Source organism: Dunckerocampus dactyliophorus, chromosome 8 (assembly GCF_027744805.1).
Source record: "Dunckerocampus dactyliophorus isolate RoL2022-P2 chromosome 8, RoL_Ddac_1.1, whole genome shotgun sequence".
NCBI lineage: Eukaryota > Metazoa > Chordata > Actinopteri > Syngnathiformes > Syngnathidae > Dunckerocampus > Dunckerocampus dactyliophorus.
Genome location: NC_072826.1, coordinates 15,609,127 through 15,631,753, shown reverse-complemented (window position 1 = coordinate 15,631,753; position 22,627 = coordinate 15,609,127). Strand labels below are relative to the sequence as shown.

The following is a 22,627-nucleotide window of genomic DNA, read 5'->3' as shown; positions in this document are numbered from 1 at the left end:
GAGAGTCTGTCTAACAGCACAACTGTTCATGCGACCAATATCAACCAGATTGGGTCAAGAAGATTCTCTAACACTATTAATTTATGCATGAGCTAAAGGGCATGTTTTGGTGGGTTTATGGGAGTATGACAAAACTGCATGACTCCTTTCATCCTCAAGAACAACTCTAAAAGGCCAAATCATGTCGCGTTAAGCTGTTATTTAAAAGCATTGCCATTCATAAATGTTGTTCCCTTTAAACCTGAATCATTTAGGTAGCACACTAATGCTAACCTCTTTCCATTTTGGATATGAAATAAGCAACAACATCTTTGTTCTAATGCCCCTTTTCCACTGCACAATACCAACTTAGCTCGCCACTACTTTACTTGTTATTGATGTACTTCCATTGACAAAACGAGATACCCAGGCCAGAATCAGATTTCTCAGATTTACAGCTATAAATGACAAAAATAAACACCCATGCTTACCCTGTTGCTGTGCCTTAGCGCTGGACGATACAGTTTTATACTCCACAATCTCAACCCTGCAGCAGCGCTCTGTTTGTTGTTGTTTATTTTTTTTAGTGTACTTACTGTGGCCAACTTCTTAAAATAATCTACCAACAAAATGCCATTTTATTTATTTTACGTTTTAAAAAAATTATTCTGTAAGCAAATCTGTAGCGCTTCATTTTTTTTTTTTTTACCTCAGTCTCCTCTCTAATAAAATTTATCTCCCAAAGGGACAGTTTGGATTTTTTGACATGAAGTTGTATAACATCCCCATCAACAGTGTAGTGCATCGACAGTGACTTACCCCCCACTTGGTCCCGTGAACCCAGTTCTGGTCGGATTTCGGTGATGAGGAACGTAATTCCGGTTAGTTGCTGGGGCCACATAAGTAAAGAGTCTGGCTTCTCAAAACAATATGTGTTCAAAACACATTTGCGTCACAAAAATGCCTCCTCAAAAAATTCAGACCTCACAATCGCTCGCCGTTACTTTCTCTCTCCGGTCGTATCACCGCGCCATTGTTGTGTATGTGATGAAGATGCCAGCCAACCATACACCCGAGTCAATTCAAACTGAGTCGGTACTGTGCAGTGAAAAAGCATAAGACATAGGGTTCGAAATGACCTGACAAAACATCCCCTTGCATTGATTCTAAATGATGTAACTATTCTTACTACTCTCTAAGCCTCTTGAAAATCAGGAAACTGATGGAATGCTGATGGAACAAGCATGCAATACCGCCACTGACTGGCTGTCCCTGTCCTGCACTAGCATGTCAGAAGATCTAAGGGCCCTGTCACTCCTTGACGATTTTGGCAGCGCATGCCTGACGTGATCATTTTGATGGCATACGTTGAACTGCCGACGTTTTTTTTTTCAATTTTGGGCATATACATAGCGTATTCATAACTAGTTCGATGTAAACATGACGTATTAGTAACTTATATAGAACGTTTCTCTAACTTATAGACAACTTATATCAACGAATGCGTAGCGTGTTGCCGGTGTTCACAATTTATGGCCAACGCCCAACGCCTGTCACACCTTAACGATTTAGCCAGCTTACGCCAACGTATGAAAAATTTGGCCAATACGCTGGCGTACGTCGTAGTATGTCTAAGTCGTCCAAAAATTTTGTGCCTGCATAAAACCTTTCGACGTATGTCAACGTATGATTCATACGTCCCGCATCCGCGGGCAATAAGTGATGCAATCGTTGACGCCCGTTCACACACGTTATTTGTAAGTTACGTACAAGTCGTAATACGTCAACATACCTTGAGACAGAACTGTCTTCTTGGGGAGGGGAAATGGAGATGGAGGCTGTCGTGTTTGCATTTCCAGGTAAGTTTGCAGCTTGACCCGTAGAGGGCACTGTGACACTGGGAATGGAACCAACTTATTAATGCCTTAGCGAGTCACAAATCCATGAGTAGTAGCGTATGCAGCCTACACTAGGGGTCTCAGACTCGCAGCCCCCAGGGCGGGACCTCGGCCGGGCAGTACGTCCAACGCTTCACCGCCTTAACTCGTTCGCTCACTCATTCATTCATTCCTCGGAGACAGAGCGGAGTCAGCGGCTTATGTTGGATCGACCTAGACGTACTACGACGTATGCCGGCGTGCTTCCACGTGCTGTTAACATATACAAAACTTACCCATAACTTATTCGACGTACGCCAGCGTATTGGCCAAATTTTTCATACGTTGGCGTAAGCTGGCTAAATCGTCAAGGTGTGACAGGGCCCTAAAATGAGAGGACAGGGTGTTGAGAGCGGCTAAAAAAAAAAAAAAATCTATTAAAAAAACGTTCTGGGTTACTGTGCAGGTAAGCTGTCACCAAAACTGGACTCTGCGGCATGCTAGCTAGTTTCGGGGAGCCCGGTGTGTTGGGATTGAAAGCTCCTCCTGACCTTTGATGCTACTTGTTTTCATTTCATGACCACAGAAACCGCAGGATGATGACGATGACGAAGGAGAGACCGGGCTCACAGAAGAGGAGAAGGAGGAAGAGGAGAAAGAGCAAGAGAAGCTGGGGAAGCTGCAATATTCCATTGACTATGACTTTGAGAATACGAAGGTCTGTGAAGTATTGTTATTTAATGATATTTAGACTGTAGATCATCTCAGCAATTTAACAACCATTTTTATTACAGCATATCTTGTCAAATGAATGAGATGCATCTTAGATATACGGTACCTTTGAGCAGTGAACATCAAGTCAAAAACTAAATAAAAATATTCAGTGTCAATTTCTGATAGTCTGAAGTCAATTTATTTTAAGTGCAGATATTTAGAAAATGCATTTTTGACTTTTTACATTATTTATATTTTATTCTTTACATTCTTATTATTATTGTTAATTTATGTTTACATATACTTATTTATTACATCACTGTTTTGTATAATTATAGTATTACTAATGCTGCCGAGTGATTAAAACATTTGATCAAGTTAATCACATGTCTAATCTGTGATAAATCATGATTAATCATACATTTCATACGTTTCATACATTGGGTTTAAAAAGGTCTGTCTAACTAGCTAATAGATAGAATCTATCTATTGAAATACTACAATTGACTTGAATGTTTTGAGATCGAATAAGTCCAGGTATGGCATTTTTAAAAAAAACAGCATTTTAAACTTTATTTAACAACTGTAAACGTAAAGATAATACAATCCCTGTATTTGCTGAGTAATAGTATTCATAAAGTTAACCTTATCAGCAGACAACCAAGGACAAAATCACTTCTACTGCAAAGTGACTTTAAACGGCTTGCTTGTATGTTGCGGTGACATTTAACCCGGTAACCCGAGGTAGTTACGGTTGCGTAATGCTGTCCAGCGGTCTCCTGTCTCCTGGCCAGCTGCTTGGCCTTTGTTGCCTTTTCGTTTCCATACACTTTGTGAATTTTTGCGCCGACAGTGCCGCTTGAAAGTGTGGTCTATATAATGGGTCACTTGAGGTATCTGTATGAGATGCTCAAACACCTTGTCTTAAATCACGGGGTCATGGGTCATCATGGGTCTGCAGGCAGCGACTGCATTAGTTAACCAGGTTGTTGTCTTTTTGTTGACAAGTCCGAGTCTGGTGCACTCTTCCAGTTTGACAACCCCAAGCTTGACCCCACGTTGTTATTAGCCTCTTTGCTAACGTTAGCAAAGATATTGCCTAAAGATGTCGCTTTAGACTCGTGCTTCGATGAAAAGACGAGTTCATCACTGCAATATGTACACACAGCTTCGATTTGATCTAAACTAAACTAAAAAACTCATTTAAAATTTGAAGCAGACCAGGGTCTGTCTCCTCACTCATCATTGCTGGTGGCATTTGCACCGCCTTTCACCTTTCAAACCAAGGATTATAAACATCCGCATAGGACCAAGGGAGGGGATTATGGTCAAGTTTAGTCATATTATTAAATTGCATTATTATATTTTCATGTGTTAAGATTTCCAGATTAATCACGGGCGTTAATGTGGTAATGTTAACAGGTCTAATTCTTATTATTGTTAATAATATTATTAATTATTGTTAATAATAGGTTTATGTACACTTACCCCATGTTGTTATCGATCATTCATGCAATTTGAAGGCACATTTATTAAGCTGAAAAGATATGTTTATATTTGCTCCTTTAAAAGAGTTACCTGAAACTAGCATGAACATCATTACAGTACCCAACAGCTGCTATTCCCCCATAGGAAGTAATACTAATGACATTGACGCAGTAGTAAACATCCAACATTATGCCAAAGGGGTAATACCACATTTCTTCCTGAGTTTTTACATTGCAGAATAATGTACAGTATCCATTATTATGATATAGCTGATACAACTGATATAATGTCCAGATCAAGGTTTAACAAACATATATACTACAGTATATACAGGCAAAACATCCATTAGCGTGTGCCTGTTTATGAACATGCTAATGCTAACCTTTGCGTACACAAGTGTAAAGAGAAGGTGCACCACTGACATTCATTCACCGTTACCATTCTAGCTATTGTAAGTTATTATCAATAATGATTGTTACACTTTTTGTTATACATTTATTGTTATATTATAATACTAGTTTATGAGTCACATTTAAGCAATTCTATAGTCTTCTTACACTGCTACTTCTTTGTCATTGTATACACATATGAGATAATAACGGCTGTGTGTTGACTTATTTTCAGTGGCTAGCAAATCTATACTGCAATACAGGATGTACACTGACTACTCTAAAGTATATCGAGTCTTCTGCAAGTTTCAGTTTTTGTCACCGCTAGCCAAGCGATGCCTTGATTAGGGACAAGACATTGTTTGGTGAAAGAAGAAGTCAGTCAGTGTTTTGTTTGGAGGAGCTGTTGTTCCGCCCTTTGTGACATTGAAGAATATAATACACCTCCAGTCAGGCGAGACGTGTGTTGATTGATTGCAATACTTTGGTGCCGGCTGGAGTGTTTACTCTGCAGAAGTAACGCTGACATAAATCAGGTTGTCTTTTCTATGCACACAGCTCACCATTGGCATCCTCCAAGCTGCAGACCTCATGTCCATGGATTCGGGTGGAACTTCTGACCCGTACGTGAAAGTCCTGCTCTTTCCTGACAAGAAGAAGAAGTTTGACACCAAAGTCCACAAGAAAACACTCAACCCTGTCTTCAATGAGACATTTGTCTTCAAGGTGAGCACGTGAAACAAGAGGAAAGAGATCCTGGTGTACTATGAGAGCGTCGAACAGGAATGTGTTATGTCAGGTTCCTGAGGCTGAATGAGCACTCTGCTCTTTCCTGTCTCAGCTAATAAGGCCTGCAGGGACTTGACAAACGTCTCCGGGTCAGATGGGAATTTCTGCTTGTCTGCACATTTGCTGCACTTGGACAGTGAATCTTCTTGTACTGGAGCCCTCTGTGAGATGACGATGACTTCATTTCTTCATCTCACGATGCGCTTCATTTCGGACATTTCTGTGCTGCAGAGCCCAGGGATGGACGCTCAGATTATTTTGATCAATCAGTTTATTTTACATGGCACAAAATACTAATGAAGAGTTGCAGCAGATTTGACAAGCTAACTTTGCCAGACAGGTTAACCTCACTTCATTCACATTTTTGATCCTGTTTTGGACTTCTATGGCAGCCTGTTTAGGCAACAAACTAAGTGGGCATGACCCCCCCCCCCCCGGTTCCTGTACTGACGTCCATTGTCCTTGCATTGTCAGCTAGATCCAATTCTATATGATCAACTAAACTGAAAATCAAAAATCATCAATACACTGAATACATTAATCATGTCCGTTAGCAAGAGGCTACATTGTGGCTTATTTATCTCCTGGTCTGTGCTTTAAATGAAAGAAAAATAGTGATTTTTGTGTGTTACGCTAGGTACCCTATGAGGAGCTTGGTGGCAAAACTCTAGTGATGTCCGTTTACGACTATGACCGCTTTTCCAAACATGACGTCATCGGAGAGGTGAAGCTGCCCATGAATACCATCGACCTTGGGAGGCCCATTGAGGAGTGGAGGGATCTGGAGAGCGCCGATCAAGAGGAGGTGCCAAACTCTGATCTAAGCTGTTTTTAAGTACCTGCTGCCAAAAGCCTAGTCAAAAGTCCTCTATATGAAAGGAGTGCTGTGCTGTTTTTAGGAATGTGCTTCAAAAACGTTAGTCTCATTATTCTTTATTCATGATGACTGTGTCTTTCCAGCCTGAGAAGCTCGGGGACATCTGCATCTCCCTCCGCTACGTCCCCACGGCTGGTAAGCTCACTGTCTGCATCCTGGAGGCCAAAAACCTGAAGAAGATGGACGCCTGTGGATTGTCCGGTAGGGAGAAGACGTTAACAAAGGACCAGCATCGCTACCACAATGCAATTGCAATGTTGGAAAATGAATGGTTGCTAGTTGTGTTTTTTTGTTGTTGTTCTTTTCTGTTGCAAGACCCCTATGTAAAGATCCAGTTGCTGCAGGGGGGTAAGCGTCTGAAGAAGAAGAAGACCACAGTGAAGAAGAACACCCTGAATCCGTACTACAATGAATCATTTAGCTTTGAAATACCACTGGAACAGATGCAGGTATGGAGTACTCTTCATGTCAAACTAGATCCTCTTGTCTTCAGATTACAGGTTTAAGGGACTTTGGGTATGCCTTGACCCTGTAAGGTTATGGGTACAGGTATCTGGGATGAGTTTCCTTTTCTTTGCTTTGAGTGTAATCCTTAGAAAAAAAGGTCACCTTTACAACAATTAAAATTTCTGTCCCCTAACGGGGGCATGACAGAAAATATTTGAGGACTACTGGCCGAGTGTGAGTATGCCCTCAGTATTAACATATTAAGCCAAATATAAAACGGCCCCTTTTTTTTTTGTAAAGATACTTTTTGACATAAAAACCAAATAACAAAATACAAAATAATCATATTTCTTAGCTGTTGTTAGATGACCCTGCTGAATACCATTATCTTAAAATTAGCATTATAACGCCTCTTTAAACAACTTTGAGACACTTTTTTCTCCAGCGGGTCTATGTGTCTCTAGGGCATTGGTGTGTGTGTGAGCAGGTACACCGTCAAGGGGGGAAAGTTAGGACAATTCCAAGGGTCCATGACTGACAGGGGCCCAAGTAAATGTCATCCAGGAGAATCTCCGAGTATAACTGCTGCTCCTCCACATTGAGAGGAGCCAGATGAGGTGGCTCGGGCCCGTTTCCGGTGAACGTGAACGTTGGCCTCCGCCTTTCCCTTTGACACCGGTTCTGTTCATAATTTTTATGGACAGAATTTCTTGGAGCAGCCACGGTGTCCAGGGAGTCCAGTTTGGGGGGCCTTAGGATCTCATCTCTGCTGTTTGGAGACAATGTGGTCCTGATGGCCTCATTGGGCTGTGACCTTCAGGGATTACTGGGGCGGTTTGCAGCTGAGTGTGAAGCTTCTGGGATGAGACTCAGCACCTCCAAATCCGAGGCCATGGTTCTCAGTCGGAAAAGGGCGGATTGCACCCTCCGGGTTGGGAGTGAGGTCTTGCCTCAGGTGGAGTTCAAGTATCTCAGGGTCTTGCTCACGAGTGAGGGAAGGTTGGCGTGTGAGTTTGACAGGCGGCTCGGTGCAGCGTCTGCAGTAATGCGGTCACTGTACCGGACCGTCGTGGTGAAGAGAGCGTTGAGCCGGAAGGCAAAGCTCTCAATTTACCGGTCAATCAATGTTCCCACCCTCACCTACGGTCATGCGCTTTGGCTCGTGACCGAAAGAACGTGATTGCGGATACAAGCGGCTAAAATGAGTTTCCTCCGTAGGATGGTTGGACTCACCCTAAGAAATAATAGGGTGAGGAGCTCGGTCATCCAGGAGGGCCTCAGAGTAGAGCCGCTGCTCCTTCACATTGAGAGGAGCCAGTTGAGATGGCTCGGACATCGTCCGGACGCATTGGTGTCTTCCCGGTGGACTTGGAATAGGTGGTCGGGCACCGGGAAGTCTGGACTTCCCTACTGAGACTGCTGCCCCTGCGACCCAGGCCCAGATTAGCGGAAGAAAATGGATGGATGGATGGATAGATGGATGGAATATTTTTGTAGTTATGGCATAGAAAACCTGTTTATGATCTTCAAAATATGTTTTTTTTAACATTATTAGAGCCCTCAAGACATGAAATAACACCGATATATAGTCACCTTTACATTTATATTAGCCAACATAGTAGATGTAATCAGAGAAAATAAGACATAAGATATTAGACAATAATAATAAAGACTCCTTGTTTTTTTTTCTGGACAGCATACTTCCAGCGTACTTCCTTAATGGTGTCGTTCAATACCTTTACACTCGTATTACCCATTATAGTGGAAAAAATGAAAGTAAATAAGCCATTAAAGGAGTAGATAAAACTACTGCTCGAGCAGTGTCACAGTTAATGTGTTCCCCGGGAAACCTTAGTAACGAGTCTGGTCCCTGTCTCACTGAACACCGACACCTAGTGGCCAATGTACAATGCAGTACTGCATTCCCGATTAAAAAGCTTCTTCTGCCTTGTATTTGTATTTTAGTTCATTTAGCCATTTTATGCTTGAAAATGCTGAATTTAGGCCAAGATTTTGTACAATTTGCTTAACTATGCATTTGTTTTGACTAAAAATGGGCCATATTCAACCATAAAACAGCAATCATTTATTAATTAATACATTTTTCAAAAACCGTGATAGAGTGTGGGAGCAATGTTCGAACCGTGATGTAGCGAGTGACGACTGTATTCCGGTCCATGCACAGGACCTTTGTAGAGAGCTTCAGTTCTAGATTGGGGTTTCTGATCAATGTATGGTCATCCTTGCAGAAAATCCTTGTTGCTGTCACGGTGTTTGACTACGACAAGATTGGCAAGAACGACGCCATCGGTAAGATCTTTGTGGGCAGCAAGGCCACCGGCCTCGGCCTCAAGCACTGGTCCGACATGCTGGCCAATCCGCGCCGCCCCATTGCCCAGTGGCATGCTTTGCAGCCGGAGGAGGACATCGATGGTCAGCTGGCCTCATTGGCAGCCAAGAAGTAACCGACTCAAACATTCTTACTGAAGCTTTGCATGACATATCCCAAGACCACTTTGTCAAAAAAGAGACAGAGACAAAAAAGAACAGAATATCTGCTCATCCATTTGGACAAATATGCTTACTGAGAGACTGGATGATTGACCCTTTAAGTCTTTCCTTCGAGACTGAGCTGTGGCAAAGCCTTTAGTTTACTTAATAGAGCATGCGTTGCCCACCTCGCCGTGGCTCACTTCACCTAATTATCCTCACAATATGTGCGAAAACAACAGCAATAGTAGGTGGTTTGGTTAGGTCCTGCTTTTCTTGTCTTTCAATGCCAAATTGAGAAAAAAAATGACATCAGACGTCACAATTGTTTTTAGGTTTGTCTGGCAATGCATTTAGCTTAATAAAGGGTTCTGTGAGATTGAGAACTTTTTGTTTTCAAAGCAAGACGTAGGCAGGGACGATTATTGTGCCAATGACCGCATGGATATAAAACCTTACTCACCTTAAAATGGGCATACGCTGTACGAATCGAGCCCCATTTTGATGTTGTCTCCAAGTCTCATTGGACATCAGAAAACGAGGAGGGATTGGCTGCTCCTGACCTGGTCGTACAACGATGGATTCATTTCTGTATCCAAAACTTGGCCGCGATCATCTCGCACAATTGAACAAAGTCTGACCCAACATACGCAAATTTTGTGATGAAGGTACATTCTTTGGAGGCAGCATTTGAAGGCCAGTAACATAATGACACGGGAAAGTTGTCCCAACTTCTGCAAATGTAGCCTTCACACCACTCTTCAACCCTGACAAATCGATCAATATGGAGGCATAAAGCTGATGATGACACTATATCTGATCCGCTCCTAGCTAGGTGAGGCTGCCTTATGTATACGCCCACCAGCTTTCCAAAATGCAGGCTTCACTACCATCTTAATAGCTCTGCCAACTATTCGTCAGTTAGCCACGGAAAAGGGTTGAAGTATGAACGTTTTGTTTTTCTTCAGCGAATAGAGTAACTATTAAAAAATGTAAAAATGTAAGTGTAATGTTAGCACTGAAGGTCACACAGATATGATAGTGTTGCTAACGTTTGTGTCCTCCTGTCCCACTCCGTAATGTTACGTTGTTATGTTGGACAAGTGCAGAGTTACAGTGTATATGTAAAAAGTGGATAAAGTGCACAATAACGACACACACGGGGGAAACACAACTCATTACCATTAAAGCTACAGACACACAAAACAGAGGTGTTCCCAGTCGGGCTGACTAAAAACACTTTTAAACTGCCTAAATTCCAGCATAAAGGCTAGATTTTGGCCAGTACACTTTTATTACACTATTGTGTGACCTCTGAAACGTATAAAAAAAGCGGGTGAAAATAGAAGAATTTAAAACGTTACCATACACAATGCTTGTAATGCTAATATGTAACCACCAAGCGTTGTGAGGACCAGGAAACGCAGGAAGGCTTGACAGTTGGATTTAAAAAAGGGTTGGCGCAGGTTTCAAAAGTGCTTTCAAAGGCTCAATTGGGACTTTAGATTACGTTTGCAGCACACATCAAGGTAGGTAGCCAAAGCATCTTCGTCTACTACTTCTTGACAGTTTAGAAACACACTGGCAAGATGCACAGGACTAAAGTGAAGCAGCAACACCTAACTGTGAGCATTGGAACTCACGCAGTGCGAGTTGGGGTTTAAAAACAACACTTCTAAAATGAAACAGTGTATGCTCAGTTTAAGTGAGAATGGACTCAGGTTCAGCAGCGGGAGGAGGTCTGATTTCAACATTCTCAGTAGTGAAATTGTACGCTTTAAAATCAAAGAAATCCAAAAAGTTCAAACATTTTTTATAAGGAGGTGAACATGAGACATATCCAATGAGCCAAACAAAGATGCTGAATGTAGCATGCCTTACACGCCTTGCAGCATTTAATCGTCATCATGGAAAAGCTCTCATCATCAAAGCCAAAGCGCGAAACAAAAACTAGAAACATTACATTTCATCGTTAAGGTTCACAAAATAGCAATTGCCAAAAAGCGCAGCCTTTTTCTCTGTTTCACAACAGCCATATTGGTGCCAGAATCAATATCAATCCACCATGCATTGGGTTCATTTGTTAATAGGCTACAGCATGTATGTACAAGATGATGTAAATATTAGCATGTTTTAAACATTATTATTATGTTGTGTATCTGTGTTTGTCTTCTTGTGTCTTTTTTGGATAATAAAACAGCTGAATAAAAAGTGTGCAGAGACTGTTTTTAATAGAGGTCGTACTGTTTTGTAAATATTGCTTAGAATTGTCAGGGGATCAAAGGTTCAGAGCTCCGCTGGGTATCTCTGTGTGGAGTTTGCATGTTCTCCCTTTGCGTGCGTGGGTTTTCTCCGGGCACGCTGGCTTCCTCCCACGGTCCAAAAACGTGCACATTAGACCAATTGGAGACTCTAAATTGCCCGGAAGTGTGAATGTGACTAGTTGTTTGTCTATGTGCGTCCTGTAGCTGACTCGTGACCACTTCAGAGTGTACCCCGCTTCTCAGTCAGCCGGGATAGGCTCCAGCTCACCCGTGACCGTAATGAGAACAAGTGCTATAGAAAATGAAGGAACGCTTGAAGGAATGCTTATAACTGATGGTAGCACAAGACTGAAGCGATCACAAATAGTTTCATTCACTTTATGAATGCAGGCGTGGATGGATGGCGTTAGTTGAAATGTTTTTAGCTTTTCAGCTTTCTGATGAATGTTGCATAAATGTGATTTATTACATGTGGTCCATGTCCGGTATGTATTTTAGGCCCATATATAGCATATCCACATACAGGGAGGGAAATCCCCATTTCAGTTAATTCAATTAACTGAATTGTGTTGGCTAATAAAACAAATAATGACACATAATTCTTTATTTGCAAATGTAACCAACATTTGCATCTCCCGAGTAAATCACCATTAAAACCAGTTTAATGTATAACAAAGTAGTTTAATACAACATAATGTGTGTTTTTAAGTGGCTGCTGTGTTATGAAGTAAAGTCACCTTCTTTTCGGCAGAGGGTGCTTTTCCACTATTTGACAGTGAGTGGCACCATAAACACAGAAAACGTTCTAACTGTTTTTTTTGTTAGTGTGCTTAAAACTGCACTTACCGGTAAATATAACAATCATAACACAATGACACACTAAAATAAAACTATAAATGGTAACATGTGTGCATTGTTAATTTAATGATAGTAGTAAACTATCTGTGACATCTTTAATCAATAAAAACGTGTATTTTCTACACTAACATACTTTATATACTGGAATTTTAACACAAATTAACGCAATACGAATAAAACAAAGACAAATGATCATTAATGTGGTTGGTATTCGTCATATGTGTGCACACATGGAATTTAATGCACATATGGCTGCTACTTTTGAGGTATTAATGTCTAATTACTATTATTCACCACTTGTATGTGTTTCATTGTTTGGAGGAAATCGTGACAACACGCTTCACAAGGTAAGGTTCACACTCCCAGGGTGATGGAAGCATCTTTGTTTCCATGGTGATAGTGTAACTGCATCAGGCTAAGTATAGATAATTTACACAAAGCTCCAAAACAGTTTTGTCGGTTCAGTTTATGTCTGGAATGATGAATAATCTGGCTTTGTCTTTGTGTATGCTTTTAGAAGAAGATCTTTCAAGGGAACCAGAGTGATCGCCTGTGTTCTTATCATCATTATCAGCAGCAGATGCAACACAGGTAAGAGACATCACGTGCAATCCCGCCTCTTCAGAGGATGAAATCACTTGGATAATTTGGTTATGACTCGGATTAGAGCTCCATTTTCATCCTTCAGTCTTTGGTTCTCCGTGTGAAGTTCTGCTTTGACCTGAGTAGGAACAAACAACACAATATAAACCTTTTTTTCCCCACTTCTAACAATTTATACCCCCCATCTGGATAGCTGTCTTTTTCAATTAACCGCGAGTCTCCTATAGCAAATATCCATCAACTCCAGTAACTGCATTTGTAATATCACGAGTGGTCAGCATCCAGCAGCTTTATCTACCTCTGCAAGCGCTTTAAGAAAGTAATCATGGCACCAACATGTTTGAAACAAACATAACAAAATTAAAGTATTCACTTAATAAAACGTTTACGAATGAAATGAAGTTGAGCGGGTTTTCTGAACCACCGCCATCTTGGCTGTGACGTCATGCTGAGGACGCTTTCCGTCAACCAGACTTTCCAACACACAGCCATGGATGTGCAGCAAAGCGAAAAAAGAGAAATTTTCACAACAATAACACAATATAAGAAGAGTGACCAGTGATTGCTGTTTAGCTAGCCCTGAAATTTGGCATTATTAGAGTCATAGAATATATCTAATAGAAACAAAGTGGATTTACTTACTGACACTGACAGATCGACTGCAAGATACAAGTGAGCAGCAGCAGTCCCTGTTTAGCAAGCCTTGAAACTTGGCATGAAAACCCTTATTATTAATTTAGATATGTAAAATATCTAAAATCTATTATTCTAGATTATATGTAGTAAAAAAATGTAGATTTACTTACTGCCATCTTGGCACGTTTATCCACTTTTTGTTAATTTCCGTCTGTGTCAGTACTTTTCCCCGGTTTGCCTCAAAGAAAGATAGTGGGGACAGCTGCTGATGGAAGCATTCTCCGGTAATACCCACTGAGTCCCAAAATTTCCTTTATCTGAGGCGCAGTATCAAAGCAACTGCCCTCGAAATGTGCCGAGCACAATAACTAAGAAGAATCTGACCCGGCGAATGGTGTCTTTTTGGCAAAACACAATGTATTCCATGTGTAGTTCCAGGTACAGGTGGGCAGGTTCTTGAGGAAACGTTACTTCCTCCTATACACAGCAAATATGCCTTTCAATGTTATTTTTCACTGCAAGATTAACATGTGTTTTAGTGTCATGAGCATTTTAGTGCACAAAATGTATCAAAGTGCCCTTCTAAATATGGCCCTTGGTGGAAAAAGATTGGTTGAGTTTACTGCTCATTGCTCCACTAAAGCCTTTGGAAAAAGAAATGAGTGGAAAACAAGCCTACATCCACTTTCAATCCCTTTTGTTCCGTACCATGTAACTCTGACACCGGGGGTCAAGAATGAGCCATTTCTTGAAAACCAACACAGCCTCTTTCTGTCTTGCAGGCCTATTTTCAGAGGTTCATCACCAGATGAACAAAGGTTTTTTTGTTTGGCAGATTGCCGCTGGATTCCGATAGCTTTGGCATCATAGAACGAAAACACAATCGTGACAAGCACTGTCAGGCTAACTACAATAAAGCGGGAAGCTTCCTTAAATGGAGGTAATGAGCCATACCTTCACCTGCTCTTCCATGTCTGATATCTTCTTCCTAAGACTCCAGCTGTCCTATCAATAACATAAGCAACAAATATAATACATACATTTAAAAACCACAATAAATCAATTCTACTCATATTGGCCTAATAGAGCAGTGTTAGGAGCATTAGCAAGCATTGTGACCACGATAGAGAGGGATGCATTTGCACTCCAGCAGGAACAAATCATAGACAAGAATGAAAGATACGTGTGGAGGAGGACATCTGCCTCAAACAGCAGTGTTGATATAAAGAGACCGGATGGAAAGTGGAATTGTAGGAAAATGCACATAAATGCACTGGTAGTGGTAGTTGTAGTAGACAATAATACAATATTATTACTATTACCACTACCCGTAGTAGTAGTAATAATAATAATAATAATAAAACTGCGATGCAGTTTTGGAGTGGTTGGAAGTTGGCTAATCAGGGCTGAATGATGAGCACATTTGACCAAGTTCAGTATTTTTTTTTTTTTAATGATACATTCAATAAAGATGATTTGTACCTTTTTTTCTGTATCAAGCATGTTGGATCCAAGTTCACTCTTTGCCTGCAATGAAAGATAAGATAGGAAACCCCATGACTGTATATATTGGTTTGTGTAAGCCAGGGGTGTCAAACTGCCATGGAGGGCCGAGACACTGCAGGTTTTCTTTCCAGCCGGTTACTAAAGCTTGTGATTTTAATGATCAAAACCACCTTCAATTTGAGGGAAGGAGCTCATCAATTAAATCACTGGCAGGAGAAACTGGTTGTAGAGAAAACCTGCAGTGTCTTAGCCCTCCATTGGCACATATGGTGTAAGCTAACTCTTCTACTCCTGAACACAAAAGGATGCAAATTTGTCAAAACATGCACCCCTACTGTGTAGCCCGAGCTCCTTTTTTTCTGACAAATACACCACATTGTGGGCCTGTTATTAAACCCCATAAATCGGATTGGCTTGAAATTTCTCACACAACTCAATGCTGATTCTACAAAACACCCACTGTAATGTTAGGGTGTTTAGTAGAAATTTGGTTCACATCTTTAGGGGACTGACAAGAGCATGTGTGTAAAATTTGAACGAGATTGGTTGAAAAACATAACCACCATCAAGCAAAACCTCTTTTAAGGGGCACAGACGGGACCATAAGCCACTGACCATTTGTCTAATGATGATAAAACTTTTAGGATAACTGTATTACAGGTACGATAACATGTCTTCCAAAGCATTGTGGCCACAACCTATAAGGGGGCGCCACAAATGGTATTTACACTCATGTGAGCTCAATTCAAGATCCATTCTTGGCTGGAAATGGAGCACAGAGGTTACCTGAGCTCTCTGTAGCTGCTCCTTGATCACAGCCAGTTCCTGTTTACTGGTTTCCAGTCTGGACTTGAGCCTCTGGTTGGTGGCTAGTGCCTTTTCATACATCTGCAAAATAAATGTGGATCATCATTGACATTAGTTACACACACTTACTGCATGCTTGGTTATTGGACTATTGCTGTTCTGATTATGTGGCTAATATTGTTTGTGTTAATTAATTAAGACCACTGCCAACACACACAAAGCAAAAACAGCCATACTTGAAACAAGTCTAAACTATCTTAAAATTAAAAAACTTTTCTTATTTCAGGCAAAAATTCTGCCAATGGGGTATGCAAAATTTGCTTGCCTAGAATTCTTATAATCTTATTCCTACATTTAGGAATATTATTCTTTAACAGAGGTTTTTCGTTTTCCCTTGCCCGGACGCGGGTCACTGGGGCGCCCCTCTGGAGCCAGGCCTGGAGGAGGGGCACAATGGCGGGCATCTGGTGGCCGAGCCTACACCCATGGGGCCCGGCCGGGCACAGCCCAAAGAGACGACATGGGTCCCCCTCCAATGAGCTCACCAGTCATGGGAGGGGCCAAAGTGGTCGGGTGCAGAGTGGGCTGGGTGGCAGCCGATGGCGGGGACCTTGGCGGTCCGATCCTCGGCTACAGAAGCTAGCTCTAGGGACACACAGCAAGGGCTCTGGAACCAGTCCTCTTTAGAGGGGATGGACTTTGTTCCACTCTGGCGTTGCCAGTACTCAGAGGCGACGGGCGCCCCGGCTTGTGGCCTGTATGTTGGCGCTTAACCCGGTGAACAAGAAGGTAGTTTCCCTCCACCTTCAGGTGGGGGATGGGTCCTGACTGTTGTTTGTGCTTATGCGCCAAACAGCAGTTCAGAATACTCACCCTTTTTGGAGTCCCTCAGGGGATTCCCTTGTTCTGCTGGGGGACTTCAACACTCACAATGGCAGCAACAGTGAGACCTGGAGAGGCTTGATTGGTAGGAACGGCCCCCCTAATCTGAACCCGAGGGGTGCTCTGTTATTGGACTTCTGTGCTCATCACAGATTGTCAATAAAAACACTTTGTTCAAGCATAAGGGTGTCCACATGTGCACTTGGCACCAGGACACCCTAGGCCGCACTTCGATGATTGACTTTGTGGTCGTATCATCGGACTTGCGGCCATATGTTTTAGACACTCGAGTGAAGAGAGGGGCGGAGCTGTCAACCGATCACCACCTGGTGGTAAGTTGGCTCCGATGGTGGGGGAGGATGCCGGTCAGACCTGGCAGGCCCAAACGTATTGTGAGGGTCTGCTGGGAACGACTGGCAGAGTCCCCTGTCAGAAGGAGTTTCAACTCCCAGTTCCGAGAGAGCTTCGACCATGTTCAGAGGGAGATGGTGGACATTGAGTCTGAATGGGCCATGTTCCGTGCCTCTATTGTCAAGGCAGCTGATCGGAGCTGTAGCCGTAAGGTGGTCGGTGCCTGTCGTGGCGGTAATCCCAGAACCCGTTGGTGGACACCAGTTGTGAGGGGTGAAGGAGTCCTATCGGGCCTTTTTGGCTCATGGGACTCCGGAAGCAGCTGACAGATATCGGCAGGCCAAACGGTCTGAGGCTCTGGCAGTCGCTGAGGCAAAAACTCGGACATGGGAGGAGTTAGGAGAAGCCATGGAGAACAACTTCCGCTGCTGACCTTGACTCGGTATGTTGTGGATCGGTGGAAAGAATACTTCGAAGACCTCCTCAATCTCACCGACACGTCTCCCTATGAGGATTCAGAGCCTGAGGACTCCATGGTGGGCTCTCCTATTTCTGGGGCCCAGGTTGCTGAGGTTGTCAAAAAGCTCCACGGTGGCATGGCCCCAGGGGTCCTTAAGGCCTTGGATGCTGTAGGCGTGTCTTGGTTGACACGACTCTGCAGCATCGCGTAGACATCGGGGGCGGTACCTCTGGATTGGTAGACCGGGGTGGTGGTGTGGAGGAGGGTGTGTTCCAGCTATCGTGGAATCACACTCCTCAGCCTCCGTGGTAAGGTCTGTTCAGGGGTTCCGGAGAGGAGGAACCGCCGGATGGTTGAATCTCGGATTCAGGAGGAGCAGTGTGCTTTTCGTCCTGGTCGTGGAACTGTGGACCAGCTCTACACTCTCAACAAGGTTCTTCAGTGTGCATGGGAATTTGCCCAACCAGTCTGCATGTGTTTTGTGGACTTGGAGAAGGCATTTGACTGTGTTCCTCAAGGAATTCTGTGAGGAGTACTCAGAGAATATGGGGTACTGGACAGCCTAGTTCAGGCTGTTCGTTCCCTGTATGACCGGTGTCAGAGTTTGGTTCGCATTGCTGGCAATAAGTCGGACTCGTTTCCAGTGAGGGTTGGACTCCGCCAGAGCTGCCCTTTGTCACCGATTCTGTGGACAGAATTTCTAGGCGCAGCCAGGGCGTTGAGGGGTTCCGGTTAGGATTGAGTCTGTTTTTTGCAGATGATGTGGTCCTGCTGGCTTCATCGAGCTGTGAATTTCAACTTTCACTGGATCGGTTCGCAGCCGAGTGTGAAGTGGCCGGCATGAGAATCAGCACCTCCAAGTGCGAGTCCTTGGTTCTCGCCCAGAAAAGGGTGGAGTGCCATCTCCGGATCAGGGATGAGATCCTGCCGCAAGTGGAGGAGTTTAGCTAGAGGTCTTGTTCACGAGTGATAGAAGGATGGAACGTGAGACCGAAAGGCGAATTGGTGCGGCGTATGCAGTGATGTGGACTCTCCATCGGTCCATTGTGGTGAAGAAAGCGCTGAGCCGAAAGGCAAAGCTCTCAATTTACCAGTCGATCTACGTTCCTACCCACACCTATGGTCATGAGCTTTGGGTAGTGACCGAAAGGACCAAGAGGCCAAAATTAGTTTTCTCCGTAGGATGGCTGGGCTCTCCCTTAGAGATAAGGTGAGAAGCACTCTCATCCAGGAGAGACTTGGCGTAGAACCGCTACTCGTCCGCATTGAGAGGAGCCAGATGAGGTGGCTTGGGCATCTGGTCAGGATGCCTCCCGGACGTCTCCCTGGGGAGATAGTTCAGCGCACGTCCGGCCGGTAGAAGGCCTCGGGGAAGACCCAGGACACGTTGGAGTGACCACATGTATGTCTCCCAACTGGCCTGGGAACGCCTCGGATCCGCCGGGAGGAGCTGGACGAAGTGGCGCCGGAGAGGGAAGTCTGGGCCTCCCTGCTTAGGCTGCTGCCCCCACGACCTGATCTCGGATAAGCAGAAGAAGATAGATGGATGGATGGAACAGAGGTTTTTCCATAGACAAACAACTATTACCGCTTTTGAGTCTCCAATTAACCTAAGATGCATATTTATGGTATATGGGGAGAAGCCAGATAGCCCAGAACATGGAAACGCCACACAAAGATGTTCCTATGGAGATTTGAACCAAGGTTGCTTGATTATGGGTCTAACATCTGAAATCTTTTTTTGGCTTGATTTGCATGTAAATTCACCAACTTTTAGATTTATTAATTAGATTATAAGAAAGAGTAATGTTTTCTTAAATCAAGTTTAATAATGTTACACATTTAGCTCGTATTTAATGAGAAAATCTTAAACACAAGAGTAATAGTTTAATAAGATGGGGTGCTCTGCGTTGCAGGCATGCCCATAATTAAGTTTTTAGCTTTTTATTAGAAAAAATAACTAATTGCTGGTAAAAATATCTTCATAAGTATTGTTTTTTTATATAACATTATTGTTTTCATTTGAAAATTGCTAGACAAGATTTTTTTTTGCGAAAATATTAAAAACTGTTGCTTAAAATGGGTCATTTTTAGTATCTTGAAATATAGTCCTAGAACAGACCCCTGTGGTACCACACGTAATTTTACATGATTCTAGTGTTATGTGATTTAAATGTTAAATGTTTTACTATTTGCTAGCCTTCTAATTCAGTATTTGTTTAGTTTCTTGAGAAGTGTGAAAAAGTGTTTTCCAAAGTGTGGAGGATGAGGCAAAGATTTTACAATTTTCCGTCACGTGCCTTCTTATAGTCGTTGCGTGCTAGCTCCTCTTCAGCCTTTTTCCTTGCTGAAAGTCTATTCTCCCTGCGTGAGAAGTAAGACTCTGCGTGGTTTTTGGTTGTGTTGTTGGAGACGTCCGACAAACCAGACGACCCAAGTCTGAAAAACAAAAAGAGAGGCCACTTCTAAGACTTTCATTTTATTAATCCCGGGACTCTGGCTGCCAGGGTTTGCGTAAATTAAAACAAATCTTACCTCGATAGTCGTTCATGCTGAAACAGAGAAGAAATGTGTTATTGTTGTAATTTATATATTTACCGTATATATCCTAACAGAAAATTAGGGACATCACCAGCTAACCACAACTATAGATACATTTTTCCCAGGAGAACTTTGCTCCATGCTATGATACTAAGCTTAGTCCAAGGGAGCGTAGAGGGAATGGTCCCTTAAATAAACTAACATGCAGAGATAAGTAAACAAACCCAAAAAAGGCAATACAAGTGGATTTATTACTAGGGCCTGCTTAAGTTGGACAGTCTCCTGTGTTTGACACCAATGTACCATAGGGCCTGTCTACAAGCGATATATTCAAATATTAACATTACATTTAAAAAAACACAACCCAAAGAGCTGGCTGTTGCTTTTTCTTGTGCAAACTAAACATGGAAACTTATTCTTGGTGAACAACACAACTCATAAAGATTCCTAGATCATCCCTTGGACATTTATGAGACTTCTCTGGAGCTGGAGATATGTAAACAAAACGCTGACTGAGAAGAAGGCTTTTGTGAAGCTCTCTTATACAGATGTGATGTGTCCTCCAGCCTTACTCCATCTCACTGGGACAAATTCACTGCTGTCCTGGATATTCCCCAATGGAAAATGTGACTTTCCCCAGAGATAAACATCCATAAATACTGCGAGTGAGTTCCCACAAGCAGGTCCAAGTGCTTCACTTCACTCTATCCCCCTTCTCTCACTCTTCTCATCCTCTTGTAAGTGCAGCTTTTCTAGGAGATAATACCGTAGAACTTCCCAAGTCCAATGTCAGCTCTCATGCCCCAGCATTTCCTGGAAACATATGTCTCAAAGCATAGTTCAAACCATCATCGTAAGTGAGGTCAGCAAATCTAATGAGACTTCAGCTCAGTGAACATCTAAAGTATAAACTCCTTTCCTTTCTTTGTTTTTTTTGTAATGCTTCCTCAGAAGAGTATCAGTGAGGATGTGTGGTATAAAAGTGTGGCATAGAGCAGGAAACAGGCAGGGTCTGGCTGCTCAGTGCAATGTGTGCATTATAATCAATTAAACATCGATTCATTTTACCAGGCAGATGATAACATAAATACTTCATGTTAAAGTAACAATTCCAGCATTACATACATAAGGTCACTAGGTGACAGTATTACTACTGTATACAAACACCTTCATGTTGCCTCTCCATCGGCCATTTAAAGGGGGAATAGTTTAACTTTTTTACTTTACATTTTCTACACTGCTTGTCCTTTTTAGGGCCACAGCTTAGCTGGAGCCTATCCCAGACGACTTTGGGCGGTGTACACTCTGAACTGGTCGCCAGTCAACCACATGGCTAATTTTACTTTAACTGTTTTAGTCTTTTGATACAGTAAAATACAGTACACGTTTTATCATAGTGACAGTTTGAGCCTGGAACAAATTAATTAGCATTACTGCACATTATTTAGTATGGGACCGTCAGATCGTGTCAAAAACCACTAAATATGAGGAGCTATTTGTACTGTAGTCTTGCAGGAGCAATAGTACTGTCACAGAAGTTAGAGTAGAAGTTATATAATAATATGTCAGATACATGTTTTACATATTCTTTCTTTAGAGATTAAACTCAATCTGAGCTCACCCTGAGGCTCTCCTTGGCGGCAGGCGGGGGTGATGATGAGTCTGATGTGGACTTTCTGTTGCGTAAATGATCCTTGTTTGGAGACAGTTGGGATGACATCGCTCTCAGTCGCTGTATTGGTCTAACTGGACTTTACTTCAGCAAAGAAAATCCTTCCAGATGTTGAAGACAAATGTCTAGTTCCACATCCCAGATGTGGATTTATTCTTGATAGAGGCCATTAGATCCTTACGTGATGTTGAGACATACTGTCTTAGGTCTGAATGGTCGAGGGTGTCCTGTGGTGGGACAGAGGAGTGGGCTGGCTTGTACAGCACTGTGTGGTCATGCATGGTCTTCAATGGTGAGGCAGAGTGTTATTGTCTATTGCAAAAGCATACTATTGTCAGTGTGCTTGAGTTAATGAATGGATATATAATGAGCCATTAAACTGTAATTTGTTTAATACTATTTGGTTTTAATTTCAAAACACCTAAATACTAAAACATTTGAGTGTCTTAGTTTCTATATACCTGTAAGTTCAGTAATGGTTTTGGTTTACTAATTGTTTTGTCATGGTGCCCTCTGCTGGCCAAAAGAAGTACTTCATTCAGAGAGCATTCATATTGAATGTTATCACTTGAAATACTAAACATTTAAATAAAATGATCAGAAACATACTAATTTAGGTGCACTTTTAGCGCAATTTTTACCCAATATTGTATAGTAATATTTTCAATTTATTTTAACATTATATACTTTATACTATATACTGCACTTTACGTTTTACTATACTTTTTATACTATATATAGAGAGATTTTTTCTAGTATATACGTTTATACTTTACTGTATGTTTTATTATTCATCACATTGCCTGATCTTTTCTTTCGAATGTTGAAGGCTGCAAATAGCTAATTGCTCATAGCTTATTAATACAATTATTTTCAATACTGGGTCAATATGGCATGGGGGAGGGGGAGTGTAACGATGACATGAATGATAAGACACGGCGGTAGTGATGTTACAATGACTTTATTTATTATTGCAATAATCTATTTTAATTAGTGT

General features: G+C 42.2%; 2 protein-coding genes across 5 annotated transcripts in view; one reads left to right on the top strand and one right to left on the bottom strand.

Moving 5' to 3' along the window:
* The window catches only part of LOC129186677 (synaptotagmin-2-like), a 29,020-nt gene extending 17,738 nt beyond the window's left edge, over nucleotides 1-11,282 (top strand). For 3 of the 4 annotated variants that reach the window (XM_054785159.1, XM_054785157.1, XM_054785158.1), the window contains 6 exons: nucleotides 2,443-2,574; nucleotides 5,006-5,173; nucleotides 5,874-6,041; nucleotides 6,197-6,314; nucleotides 6,429-6,562; nucleotides 8,810-11,282. In XM_054785159.1, the coding sequence (XP_054641134.1) occupies nucleotides 2,443-2,574; nucleotides 5,006-5,173; nucleotides 5,874-6,041; nucleotides 6,197-6,314; nucleotides 6,429-6,562; nucleotides 8,810-9,025 (936 nt within the window). In that variant the 3' untranslated portion in view covers nucleotides 9,026-11,282. The remainder of the gene's footprint in view (nucleotides 1-2,442; nucleotides 2,575-5,005; nucleotides 5,174-5,873; nucleotides 6,042-6,196; nucleotides 6,315-6,428; nucleotides 6,563-8,809) is intronic. The other variant, XM_054785160.1, reaches the window with a different exon arrangement.
* On the bottom strand, nucleotides 10,857-21,859 carry LOC129186679 (protein phosphatase 1 regulatory subunit 12B-like). The gene is made up of 7 exons (XM_054785161.1): nucleotides 21,580-21,859; nucleotides 19,953-19,969; nucleotides 19,718-19,856; nucleotides 15,704-15,805; nucleotides 14,894-14,938; nucleotides 14,366-14,416; nucleotides 10,857-12,893 (listed from the first exon to the last, which is right to left on the bottom strand). Exons 1-7 carry the CDS (start codon nucleotides 21,676-21,678, stop codon nucleotides 12,807-12,809), a joined length of 540 nt encoding a protein of 179 aa, XP_054641136.1. The 5' UTR covers nucleotides 21,679-21,859; the 3' UTR covers nucleotides 10,857-12,806.
* Nucleotides 21,860-22,627: the final 768 nt, after the last annotated feature.

Excerpts from the sequence above, each read along its gene's own strand:
- LOC129186679 (XM_054785161.1), bottom strand. The coding sequence starts at position 21,678 with ATGTCATCCCAACTGTCTCCAAACAAGGATCATTTACGCAACAGAAAG. Across the intron at positions 15,806-19,717 it reads CACGCAACGACTATAAGAAG|ATGTATGAAAAGGCACTAGC; the intron begins GCACGTGACGGA and ends TTTATTTTGCAG. Across the intron at positions 12,894-14,365 it reads ACATGGAAGAGCAGGTGAAG|GTCAAAGCAGAACTTCACAC; the intron begins GTATGGCTCATT and ends GTTCCTACTCAG.